At 35.5% G+C, this 14,445-nt stretch overlaps 1 protein-coding gene across 3 annotated transcripts in view; it reads left to right on the top strand.

The window, feature by feature from the left end:
• Positions 1–14,445, top strand: part of LOC123311455 (eukaryotic translation initiation factor 4 gamma 3-like) — a 123,084-nt gene that overhangs the window by 26,038 nt on the left and 82,601 nt on the right. For all 3 annotated transcript variants that reach the window (XM_044895441.1, XM_044895442.1, XM_044895440.1), the window contains one exon: positions 12,655–12,824. In XM_044895441.1, the coding sequence (XP_044751376.1) occupies positions 12,655–12,824 (170 nt within the window). The remainder of the gene's footprint in view (positions 1–12,654; positions 12,825–14,445) is intronic.

The following is a 14,445-nucleotide window of genomic DNA, read 5'->3' as shown; positions in this document are numbered from 1 at the left end:
GCTTGGTTTCAAGTTTACGATTTGGCAACAGCGCCTACTAGAAAATAAAAAGAACAATGTCCGATCAGCTTGTTTATAAAATAACAGCGCGTACTTACTGGCGAGCCTCATAAAACCGCCCATAAAAATCCCATAAAATTTTATGACCTTCCTCGTTCGACGCATAGACAGCCATCTTTGTCTATCTCATCAAGATAATGTATTTGTGGTCCTTTATTATCAAGGCATATTGCAGTCGATGTTGCCAACTTGTGCAATTGAAATGAAATGCATCAAATTTTAAATACCCATTTTTATTATTCATTTTTAAGTGCTTAGAATATTTTTTTTTGGGAAACGGTTGAAATGGTCATTTCAAAATGTGACGTTTCAAAGATATTTCATGAAAAATACATGATTTTCGTCTGAAGGAGTATTCCCTAGTCTCTGCAGTTACATACGTACTTTCGGTAGAATTCATCTGTTTGGTTGCATACAGAATAATTTCTGTCGTTTTCTTGCCAAAATTCTGTAGAGAATTCTCCAGAGGATTTTCGGCTGTTAAGCCCGTTTGCAACAGCCGAGAATTCTCTAGAAAATTTACTCGAGATTTCATGCGCCGTGAACTATTTACCGTTGCATACGCACTTTCGGTAGAATTCTCTGTTCAGTTACGTACAAAATAATTTCTGCCGTTTTCCTGCGAGAATTTTGTAGATAATTCTCCAGAGAATTTTCGGCTGTTGCAAACGGGCTTTACGAACGAGCTTTCAAAGAAAGGAATTTATGTTGTTTCGGATTCTCATGATTGTTGTGCGTGAAACAGCAACATGACCTAAGACAGCTTCTTCGGACGGGTTGTGCTCAACCCGTTGAGGGGTTGATGTTACGGAGATGAAGAAGGCGATTTTCCACATTTTTATTTTAAAGTCGGAAAATCGAGGTGTTGCGTTTTCGTTACACCACCCTGGTGTATGTCACATAAATCAGGGTGTCGTGGCCCTTTGGTATCAGGTGAAATCAAATGTTTGATCTGGAAAAACGTAGTTGCTCGAATGCACGAAAACGAATGAAGTTTCGCTCAAAATTTCCCATTTTTTCTTTAAACAGAATAATTGGTCATTTCAAACCTCAAATAATGCTGTGACCCTTCAGTGTCAGGCTGTCTGGTGTAATGGAATTTTAAACTTTGAAATACACATCAAAACAATGATATTCCGAAAACAAATTCCCATTTTCCTTTAACCGAATGGTTGGTCATCACTAAAATCACATAATACAGGGTGTTGTGACTCAGAATATTTTATAACGAGGTTGGACGTGCTTAGAGAGATCGAAATTAGGATTTGTTGAGTTAGTTTTAATGAATTCTACATCATTTCCAGTTGTAATGCAGAGATAATCAATTGAAATTCAGGAAAATTCACTTGTATTTCAGATTAGTCAAAATAATTTTAGAAATGGTCCTTTGAATTTCAGTTTAGTCACATTTATTTCAGATATCAATTTTGCTTTCTGCACACGATATACACTGCGCAAAAAATTAACGCACATTCTGAAAATCTCAATTTTAATGAAAGTTAACTCTACATTGACTTTATAACTTATTTTTTATGTTCTCTCGGAAAGGTTTTGAACGAAACAAGACACATTAAATGGAAGAAAAATTCAGGATTTCACCGAATCTTATGTGAAAGAAGAGAAATGATCAATTTTCAAAATACTGTAATGCTTATAAGTGATTTAATACTTGGTATTTCCACCCCTTGCGTTAATTACAGCTCGGCAACGACGGTTCATCCTCAAAAGGAGTGATCTTAAAATGTTCTGATCTAATCCTTCCCAGATTTCTCCGAGTTGGATTCCTAAGTCATTAAGAGTAGCTGGATGATTTTCTGAACTTCTCAGCCTTCTATTGAGGTTGTCCCAAACCTGCTCAATCGGATTGAGATCTGGACTTCTTGCTGGCCATTGCATTCGAGAGACTTCAATCTCTTCAAGGTACTCCTGAACGATGCGCGCATGTATTATCGTCCATAAAAATGAAATTTTCACCAACGTATGAGGCAAATGGCACTACATGCTCTTTATGAATGTTCCTTATATACTTATCAGCATTCATAGCTCCATTATCAACGACCACTAGGTCTGTGCGAGCAGTCGAAGATATTCCACCCCATACCATAATCGATTCTCCCCCGAAACCAGTAGTATTCAGGAAATTGCACTGAGCATATCTTTCATGTGGAACGTATGTATACAAGGGAACGTCGATCACAATGGTAGAAAGTGAAGAGAACTCTTTCCCAATCGGCCTCTTCCCAATGGATATGCTCTCTCGGAAAATCCAAACCCGCCCTTCGATGGGCTGGGGTAAGAGCTGGGCCTCTTGCCGCGACACGAGGCCTTGAATCATATTCTCTGAGACGATTTCTTATTGTCTGAGTGCTAATTTGCTCCTCATGAGTTTGCTCAAGCTGAATTTGAAGGAGGCGAGCGGTTGCAAACCGTTCTCTCAACGAAGAAACTTTCAAGTAACGTTCTTGAATGGCAGTTGTTACCCGTGGTCTACCCTGTCCTGGTCTTCGGACATTCATACCTGTCTCCCTGAATCGCTGCAACATTCTGGACACACTTGTATGGGAAACTCCAAACCTTTCTGTAATTCTTGTGCATGTCCACCCTTCTTCTCGCAAAACTACCGCTTGGGCACATTCCTCTTGGGCCAAATTGCGTGTTTCGCGTTGCATAGCGATCTAGTGTAGAAAATCAAACGAAAGAAAGACTATTGATCACTAGAACTGATCGAGAACAACTGATTTTAGAATGTAGCCAATGCATTCAAAATCTGATAATATCATCTTTTTTTATTCCTGTTGGGAAAAACCATCTGTATCGGAGAAAACCGTTGAAAGTGAATAACATATGCATGCATAATTCTGATGAAAATAATTATCATTGAGAATACTTTCAGTTGTAGAATAAATTTGAGATTTCCATAATGTGCGTTAATTTTTTTGCGCAGTGTATATGTGAAAACAAAATAATTAACAATTCATTTTGAATTATAAAACTTTTATATGAATTTTTTTTTTCAGTGAGGCACAAAAAAATTGAGTAGAGAGAAGGGTTTGTATAATCACAGTATTGAACTATCGAATGAATCCTATAGATAAATAACAAGTACTCTTATATAACCTTAAATAATCGTTCTTTCTGTATTATAAATGATGAATCTGATTTATCATTGATGGTTTCTGAAATTTAATCGACTAATCTGAATAATATTCCATGTTCTCTGAAAAAAATGTGACTGAATTGTAAATGACCATTTCTGAAATATCAAAATGACTAATCTCAAATACAATTGGCGGTATTCCGTATGAAAAAGTTTACTCATAAAAAACCGCTGTGCTTTTCGGAATACATCAATTTAAAAAAAAATGCAGGGTATCAAAAAAGTATAGGAGTTGCTTTCGACCAGGACTTTGATCTTTAAAGCCAATTCAAGGTCAATTGCATTTTATCGTGGGAAACCTGAAACTTTGGACGCTCAAAGTTGAAAGAGCGAGAAATCTATCGCCCAAAAAAGTTTCAGGGTTTTTCTTTCACTATGCCATGATTCGTCTTGAATGGCTTTTTTTTCAAAAGATCTCGTGATTTTGGCTAGAGAAATCCAATATTCGCTCCTTTCGTTTTTGGGGTCAGAAGAAATGGATGGTTCCCATTTGGAAAAGCGCTCTTAACTTTGAAGTGACCTTGATGATCGAGGAAAAAGTCAAGTTAATATCGGATAGCAATCTAACAGCTTCGAACTTTGGTATATAACATATTTACATGAAAGTGACAAGTGACCGGCGGATATAATGATCGTTACTATCATGGCCCATCACTAGAAGTTTCGGAAGTATTTATCGTTCATTTGAAATTGTTTGGAACAAAGGTTAGTGAAAATTATATTATAATATATTTTACTGTCAAAGTATACAACCTCGTCAATTTTTACTGCAGGAGAAGGGTTTGAACAGCTATTTCCGTTGCAATTAATACATGCAACTGAGCAATTAAGCTCACATTTTTTACGTTCTCATGAAGATAAACATCCTGATTTTCAATTATAGAAAAAAATTTCGAGCAAATTTTCAGGTCCTGGTCACTGATTTATTCATGTAGTCTGCATGATGCCTGAATCAAATTGCCAAAATAATGTTTTTGCTCTTTCGAAGATTACCTGGTCAATTTTACTTGAATTTCGAATTCTAGCTCTGTTCTCGTATATGCTGGATAACTTTTGACAGTACTCCAGTGCAAGTGTTAAAAATGACGTCCGTTTTTGATTCTGGTGGTAATGTTGGGGTTATTGTTGAAAAATTTTACGTTGGAAAATAACTATCATTAAGTTTTGCATGCCTTAGCTCCGTCAATATTTGCACAACTTATTTTTTATAAAGCTAATTTGGGAGCTCCTTCAAAGTACATCAAAGGGGTCCTATAAATTTTTCCCGAGTTTGTCTTTGTCTGGTATTTGATGTTGAACGTTTAAAATTCAGTAAAAAGAAAACCAATTTGCTACTTCTGAAGGTATTTTTGACTTCACTTATACATTCATTTAGATTTTTCATAAATAAAGGAAAAATAAGAAGCAACAACTATTTTTGGGTAAACTTTGCCAAAAGGGTACAAAAAATTATTTGCCTCAGAAATTTATTTTTTTCATAGTTCATGTTCCCTGGGTTCCGAGGTATAAACCTTACAACCCTCAACCATTGACAATTTTTAATTTCAATTGATCATTTTTGAATTACAACTGAGAATGTTGTTCGATATCACAATTTGTACCTACTTCAAAAGATACGAGTGGGTGTTGCAGCTTCGGATAGAACCTCCGAAAGAGTCATACTCTGGAATGGCAGATAGTTTTTCTATCTTCATTAACAACCGTTTTCAATAAACCTATCTATCCATCGTTTCACTTACTGACGATTGGAAACCATTCTAAAATAGATCTACAGATAAACCATAGAAACGAAATCAGATGGTTTTTCTATCTTCAGTAACTGAAACAATGGATAGATAGGTGTATTGAAAACGGCCTTAAGTGAAACGATGAATAGATAGTTTAATTGAAAACGGCCGTTAGCAATCTTCATGAAATCGAGAAACACACCACTCGTTAAACATTTATTAATTAGGTATGTTGAAGGGCTGACCAAACTGTTTACTTTCTTTTTGTTAACTGATTCGAGATTGATATACCATAATAGTCTTTGGGCCTGCTATTTCTGAAAGACACATCCGTTTCCAATTAACCATCTATCCGTCGTTTCAGTAACTGAAGGTAGAAAAACCATTTGATTTATTTTCTTCGATCTATCTGTAGGTAGATGTTAAAATAGTTTTCCGTATCGTCAGTAACTGAAACGATGGATTGATAGCTTTTTGAAAAGGGCCGTTAATTGCATCTCTCACATGTATAGAAGAAACCTCACCGAAACCGAAATGAAGACTAACGAGTATGGGTTTCAAGAATATATGCGTAAGTTCTCTTGATTTTTGTGCACGTCATTTATTATGGTATCCGCTACAGTAGTAAAATATTCATTACATGCGTTAAGGGTGATAGGTTTAGTCACCACACAGTCAGAAACATTTGTTTCAGAATTAATCAAGTTCCACATTGTTTTTAGTTTATTACTTGAGTTTAAAATAAGTGAATCGTCTGCCAGAATTTTAGCCTATTCATCTATAATCTATACCTCCGCCTCAAAAGCGTAGTATCTATTATTATTATTGTTGAGTTGAGTATAAAATACTATAGAACTCTTGAAAATGAAACATAATAAAAATAAGCAATATTCATCCAATAATGACAAGGAAAAAAAAAAGAGCAAACAGAAAAATCCCCAATATGTGCTGAAATATCCTAAATAACACTTGTCCTCCAGATGTCGAACCGATTCTTGAAAACATTAATTCAGCAACCTAAGATCATTATTCATCTGCTTCAATGTTTCATTCAACCAATGAACCTCTTTCTGTTGCGTAATTCATTCAGCAACCTAAGATCATTATGCATCTGCATCAATATTTCATTTAACCAATGAACCTCTCACCTCGGGTTTCATAAAGCTTGATCGGGGAATCAACGTTTGATTGAGGAATAGACGTCAATTTGTTTTCAATCGATAATTCAGTCATGATCATTCAGAATATCATTATCGCATCAAATTATGATGTTCATGCGTCCATTCAACTATTCTCGATTACTACTTCTCCAATATATTCAGAAATGAAAAGGTTTCAGTATTTTGGTTCTAGAAATCGAGTAACTGTCAAATCGTTGATCGGACAATCAAAGTTTTATGAAACCCGCTGTATATGTTTTTTCTTCTCTTCATGTTTATCGAGGAATGAAGCTTCCAAGCTCGCTTTCAAGCCACACAAAAATACATTATTAAAAGTTTCGAAGGCGATGTTTGATTCCAACTCTAGTTTTTTATTTAATCTGTATATGAAATTTTTTTATTGTAGTTACTCCTAAAGATGTTACGAAATATAGAGTACAAGAACGAATTTGCCTTCTTTTTAGCCCAAATATTCTACTAGTCGAATTACCTTCATTTGAACTATATCTGAAGACTGAAAGGGAAGATGTAGAGCAATCTATCTCTCTCTGCACTCTTATAAAGATGTAAACAAAAACAACTCGGGGCGTTGAAGTGAAACGACTGCTTCGTCCGACGTCTGATGCGGTTATTCGATTGGTTGCCGAACCATTAGAAAGAGATGGATTGCTCTACATCTTCCGTCTCAGTTGGACACACTTTTCGTCGTATTTCGGTACCTAAGAGGCCCTTCCAGTTCTTTTAGAGTTCAATGGCTGCGTCACTCTGCGTCACCTCACTAACCTGCGTTTCTTTCTGCGCCGGGCCTAAGCAACAACACCGAGAACAATGTTGTCGGTGTTCTCGTCTCGTAAACGAGACTAGACCTGATATTTCATGTACGAGACGAGACTTTTCTCGGTCTCGTCTCGAGTCTCGTACGAGAGTCTCGCAGTAATCTAGTAGTCGCGTGAATAATTCGGACGATAGAAGACTCAGAGGAGTATTGCTTTCGAATTTGGAAACTTTGGAATCATTTCAAGCGCAGAAGCTTCATTAACAAGCAAATCGAGATCGGGAATGGATGATTGAAATTCAAAACCATCAATCGACTGTAGTAGAATTTATTGAAAGATTTCACATCTGACAATTTGAATATTACGTTCGAATTTCAAATTATGGGAACATAATTGTATTTTAAATTTAAATATATGATAGATATTGGTATTCTCACACCCTTGGCCCCCCTGTCTCATCATTCCTTATAATGGAAAATGAGCTCGATATAAATTATATTTCCCCCAAAATGAAATAATCCATATTGTTAAGAATCGTTCGAATTCGAGGCTCGTTCGGCTCGAAAATTTTCCCATTTCAGTTTCGATTTGAAATAGTGAGATATTTATTCGACCATTTTTGTGAAATTCAAAGAGCTTTTATATTTGTGTAAGGGGAGACCGGATATCCTATTACAGGTTATACAAAATAATTCGCAGTTTCTTATTCATATCATCTATTTTTCCTATTTTTTCCCATACAAGACTTCGTAAGCACGAAAAAAAAAATTGTTTGTGTGGAAAATTTTATCAGAATGAGGAGAGCAAAAATTCTTCATTTCATTGCAATAAACTTCCCATGGGAAGTCTTGCTAGACGAACGGACTCATTGATTAAACTTTCAGGGTATGTAAAACAGGAACCGGTGGTCTTTGATATATTTCATAAATATTCCGTTCATTTCTGCTTTCACTCTGAAAAACTGAAAAGATCGTGAAGTGATGCAGCTGGTGCCTGTTTTGCAGCCACAGATTACAGAGTAGAATAGATCTGACACTCACGTTCTACGGTGAAAAATACAGTTTAGACTGTGTGCACACGGGCGATTTTTCTCAGCGAGCTCGCCGCGAGAATTTCTCGCCGCGATTTAGCGGACCAAGGATTCCAATGGTACGATTCACACGCAGTAGAGTTGTTCACGTGTGAATCGTACCATTGGAATCCTTGGTCCGCTAAATCGCGGCGAGAAATTCTCGCGGCGAGCTCGCTGATAAAAATCGCCCGTGTGCACCCAGTCTTATCCCGCCCTAGGCGCCCTCATGTGGCTGCCACCCAACTAACCGGGTGTAATGTCGTTATAACAGAAAACTGAAATCGCAAGGTGCGAAATTTAAAATAGTTCATTTACTGGTGTTTTAGACGTCGATATAATAATATGGATTATTAGGTCGAATTTTGAGGAGAAATAAAAACTTGTTTCATGGAAAATATACATATACATTGATATTTACCAGAGAAAACAAATATGGAAATACATAAGCTATAATTATGACAACAAATATATGAGCAGAGGTGAAATGTCAATAGGGTCACATATCTTCTTATACACTAATTATAATAAACATTAATAAAATTGTTGATAGGAAATAAAATTGAAATTGAAAATCTTTCAATACAAAAAAAAACCGACTCTCCGTTTTATCTTCCTCACAGTTAGATCCCCAGCAATGCACTGACATGAAATTATTGATAACTAAAGTTTTGAATGATGATATAAAGTGTTCAACATTCCTTATTCCATGTGCTCTAAGGTACACAAAAAAGTTTTCTAAACAATCTTGATTGAAAGCCCCAGTGAGACTATATTTAAAGTGATAATCACTGAACAGTTTTTGCCTTAAGTAGAGGAAGGCACTTGTCACTATATTCTTCAAAGTGGGCACCACAACGGATCTTTACTTTCCAGGGCAATAAAATGATATACTGTTGAAAATTTGTATCGCCTGCTCCCAACAAACATTGTGTTCTGTTTGAATACTTACTGCCCTCTTTGGGTTTAGCAGTGGATGTCAAAGCTCTGGATTCATTCAACGAATCAAATTGCTCATCCAAGAATAGTATGAAGTCAGCAGTGTCGATAGCCCCTCTGGTAAGCTGAATCGGATGCTTGATTTCTAAAAAGGAAAATAGTAAATTTACTGTCATAGAGATGCTACCAGGTATCTTGAACATTTTCGAAATGTACATAGCATACATACCTCCTATTAATTGTAGTTAATCCATTGATTAACACACTTTTTGAAGGGTTTGGTTGGATTGGTTTAAATAAAAACGAATAATGTTATAATTACCTGGTTCTTTGAATCAAACATTTCTTACAAGAAAATCGATTTCCTGATAAAACTGTCGACTTTAATAAAGGGGTATTTTTTATTAAGACTCGTATAAGATTTGTAATATGTTGTTTGTAAACAAGAATTTGCATTAAAACATATTGACATTGACACTGTTGGCGTTGACAAATCCAATATGTCAGAATACAGTAATCTGTGGAGAATATGCATAGACATAGAGACATGGACTGAGCAATGTCAGCATGAAATTGGCTTTTTTTATAGAGTTCACATAGAGGTGAGTGTGGACCAATCAATATTCTAGAAAAAGACAACTGCATGCCCGACGTGCGTTTCTCTCTGTCACTTTTTTGACCGTATTTCATGCATAGATAGAAAGGGAAGGCACAGTCCATGTCTATATGTCTATGAGAATATGACATATATTTTCGTATGCAGTTCCCCCTAGCGATTGATTGCAGAACTAAAAACCGTATTTGGTTGGGGGTAAGGAAGTGTCAAGCCCCTGTTTGCGGCAAAACCCGTATAACATTACGGTATGGGTTATGGCATGAATGGGTGGGACAATTCTCTATTTGTTGACAATTTCCTAGGTACAGTTTGATATTCTCATTATTTTGAACCAAAAATTTTTAGTTAGCTTTCAACGATTATATACAGGGGGATTCATAACTATTGATAGGACCAAATTTGCCTTGAAAAGCATCCGTACCCATATATCCTAATATGTAGTTACGAATCACCATGTGTACGGAATTTTTTAAAGACTGTTTCTTTCACGCATTGATGTATTCAAATATTTGCCTCAAATTTACCCAATTCATTCAAACAGTTTATAATCTGATCGATATGAGTGATACGGTTTATATAAATAACAAAGAGTTTCAAACTAGAATTAGTCGAATACAACTGAACCCATAAAAATTCAATGTGTGAAAAAATATTGAAGATAATTTGAAAATCGATTTTGATATTCTAACATTTTTCTTCGATATTAAAACATCAATTTCAGAATATGTCGAATGAGGCCGAAAATCTGAAAATCTTCTCCGGGAAGCACTCGTTTCATTCACCAGATTTGAAAGAATTATAACTAGATATTTGATTTCTGATACTGAACGATAGACGGAAGTTTTTGTTTCATTTACTTCTAAAGGTCTTGAAGCAAGTAGAACAATCAATAAATGAATTTCATATAATATTATAATTATACTTCCAAAGGCAAATAATTGGAAAGAATTATTCGGTAGAAAATTCCGCTTTTGAAAAATGATATCAACGACGAGACCACGAGACTTCTACGAGACTCGAGAGAGACGAGACTCGAAGCCTATACGAGACGAGACTACTGTAAAGTCTCGTCTCGTTGGTCTCTTGGGCATCACTAAACGCTTCTCTTATGGTTGGTCTCTATTGCATGAGTTTTAATGTCACCCTGTTTATCTTATGAGTGAAATTTTACAGGTCAATAACTCTTGAACTAATCGATCGGATGATTTCAAATTTTAAGTTTTGTCAACTATCGCCTTTCTTCAATGTTTCCGAAATTGAATAAATCAGAGCCGTACTGGGAAAATTTTAGACATCGTTGGTATTGAAGCTGACGCTCATTTTCGTCATTTGCAATGTGTCTACAACCTTCGGTATTAAATTCAGCCGGGCTGAAATTCGTCGAAAAACGCGAACTCAGATATGCAGCGGTTCGCTGAGAGATGGCGATTACCCAACTCTTTGAATCAACTGAATTTCCCCTCTGACCTCCCCCACTCGGTGCTTGCAAAATTAGTATTACCCGATCGGGGTTGAGGTTAGACCTATAAACCCCTTAAGAAAGTGAAAACCTAGCGCACCAAGTGTCACTTCGGTTAGTATGATCATTAAGGTTCTATAATTGATATTTGTACGTTGGTTCTACGTATTCTGATATTATTTTTGTGATATCATGGATCGAGATATAATCTTAATCTTCTTAAAAATACGTACGGCAAATTTCATGAGAAAATAGGGTTTATACTGAATTCATTCTATCATTTAGCCCGATAACATTAAATGGCGCTGAATAAATTGAGCTTCAAGAGGCTTACTTCAAAGTGCTATTAGCAAGTTTCAATGTTATGTTTGAGATGACTCAGTAATGAAATTTATGAAGTATGTTTTTCACAGTCCATTTGGACTGACGATTGTGATTTTCATAATTCGAATATGTACTAACTTCTAGGAGTACCTGAGCTCAAAACTCACATACCTAATTATTATACTCATTCAGCTATGTATGCATATACGGTATAAAGGAAAATCAATTCGGCTAAACTACCCATTAAAATACTCAAATATTATTTCGGATATAAAGGCGACGAGAAGCCAGCTTCTACCTTTCAACAAATGAATTATGCACAATAATACAACTATAAAAAAACTAAAACTAAAAATTAACTTCTTAGAATAATACACCAATTTGGCAATTGAGAAATTAATACCTCTATTAAAATTCTTAGATCGCTCTTCAATCTCAAAATTGACCCATAAAAAATATCAAGACCTACAAAATCGACTAAATTACACTTGTCTGAAACGATTAATTCAAGAACGACAGGTGCTTCCAAATTCTTCTACTACTACTAGGTTTTTAATAAAATATGAATGATTATTATAATTTTGCCTAGTTTTACTCACCACAAAATATATGGGAGTCCCCAAATATGTATACAGGGTGATCCTACATTAAAATAATTTGGCTCGTTTGTTTGTCAGACCTAATCGACAAAAGATTGAAGTAGAAGTTCTCAGATCAATTGTTTCAGACCACGAGGTTGTTGGAATCGTTTACTCCGAAGGAACTTAGATATGCCAATATATACAGTTTGTCCATCAAAAATTGACGGACAACAGAAAGCTAATACTACCGAAAACATCTTTAAATTTCAACCCCAAAATTGAAACGCTCGGATTCCGAGATATTTCCTGTCATTGTCGTGGGACAACAGCCACCCCCGGAAAACAATGTAATATGTTTTAACGTATCAATTATTCAATTCTGTAGATCTTTTAAAGAGTCGAATTCAGCTGCAGTACAAAATGAAAAATATCTGTATTTACATCAAATTACTCGAAAATGGTGCATGATAGTGAAAAAGGCGAAAGATTTATTCGCACCTGAGGAGAGATCAGAGTATGATATGAGAAAGATATGGATTGAAATTCAATCTGGGAGAATTCTGCATTTTCTGAAACTTTTTAGGGTTGGGTTCTTTGAATTTCTGGTATTTTTATGGTATGTAATGGTCATAATGAAGAAAATTGAAGATGTGGGGGAAAATTTGTGTTCGGAGAAGATTTATCACATCAATGGAAAACTAACTGAAAAATCATTCCATTCGAACAGTTTCCCTAAAATTTTTATTAAAATACTGTTCAATTATCAACTACTTTTCTTCATTTCAGGAGATAACTTCCTACAAAATCAAAATTATGTTCAACAACCAAATCAAGCTTCTTCCCAGGGAGTTGGATTGAGAGGCATTGCTCAAACAGGGCCTCCTAACCAAGCACCCACACCGCCTAACCAGGACATAAAGGTCCAGGCAGTGCCTCAACAAGCCCCTATGAGTATAGTGAGTATCAACGTATTAATACTTAATTGAAATCTTTCACTTTCTATTTGAAAATATATGATTTGGCAGAGAACCCAGAGTTGTATCAGTTACCTATCTACAGTAAGGATGTGCAATTACTGAGATGTATTTGTTGTTGTAACATATCCACTATGGTAGGTGTGTTGTGAAGTCAGATACTGGGTTCACCTACGGGTTCCAAATTGAGCCCAGCTATTGCCAGAATTGTGATGATTTTTCTCTTTAATGCTATCCTAGCAGATATTTTTTTATCGTTTAATCTTGATGATATGGCAGAACTATTCAACTCATATTTCTCAACATCTGCAAAGAGTTTTAGATCTCAAAAAACCACTCAATCCGGCTTCAATATCACTCAAAATCCAAATACATTTGAACTCCAACAAACAAATGAAGAAGGAATATTGAGAATATTATCACTGTTGAAAAATAAGAGCAGCTGTGGTGTAGATGGAGTGCCATTGAACATTATTAAAAGATGCAAAGAACAACTGGTCTATCCTTTAACATACCTGATTAATCATTCACAAAAGCTAGGTATTTTCCCTCAACATCTATAAAGGGTTTTCGTAAAACCATTATTTAAGAAGGGTAGTCACGACGCACCAGAAAACTATAGACCAATCAGTCTGCATCCCTCTAACAACATGGTTTCATTGAAGGAAAATTAACACAGTAACACAGACCGCAATTTTCGAGTTTACAAAGAGAACTCCGAAACCTTACTATACAGGGTGTTTCTTAATTGAATGTCAATATTCATAGGGGTGATTTTTGGGCCCATTTTAAGAAGAAAACTTTATATGCACCTATGTCCTAAACGTCTCACCTTTTAAGATGCAGGTTGGTATTATTTAGACAATCAGTGGCACGCCACTGCAGTACTCAACTAGGAGCAAATTTGATCTCTTGAATTTTTTTAGTCCGACTCACGGATCTGTGGATCTACGTATGGCTCTTCATGGTGATATTGTTATATGTATGTATTAAAGATATTGTTATAATCAAACAGAGAACCGGTCTTTTTTTAAGCGGGAACCGTGAATAGGATCGAAAAAAAGTCAAGTGATCAACTTTGGTAAGAAATTATTGGGAATTTCATTTTTATTTCAGGAAAAATCTGTGGCATACCATCAATGTCTGCCAAAATAGATGGGTCAAATTACGTACGAACGCCACTGATGGAAATTAAGAAAAAAGTGATACATTAACAAATGAATCTTGCTTTATAGTGTACATGTATGACAAATTTCATTGAAATATTTGAAATGGTATTGTAGATATTGATAATAAATGATTTATTTTTGAAAACTTTACCACCCTGTATCACAAAAGGTAAGACATTTAGGACATACGTTCATATAAATTTTTTTTTCTTAAAATGGGCTCAAAAATCACCCCCTTAAATATTGACACTCAATTGGGAAACACCCTTATATAATTATAATTTCAAAGTTCTTCTTTTCAGTTCATTGTCAGGCAACATTTTTTTCTACTTGGTTTGTCCTGACCGTATAGTGCAAGAATTTACGCGGAGGCAAATCGTTATCTCAATTTTTTAATTGATTTTGTTCCAGAGATTGGGTGTGAAAACCCTAAA

Source organism: Coccinella septempunctata, chromosome 4 (genome assembly GCF_907165205.1).
Source record: "Coccinella septempunctata chromosome 4, icCocSept1.1, whole genome shotgun sequence".
Classification (NCBI taxonomy): Eukaryota; Metazoa; Arthropoda; class Insecta; order Coleoptera; family Coccinellidae; genus Coccinella; species Coccinella septempunctata.
This window is presented reverse-complemented; position numbering and strand designations above follow the sequence as displayed.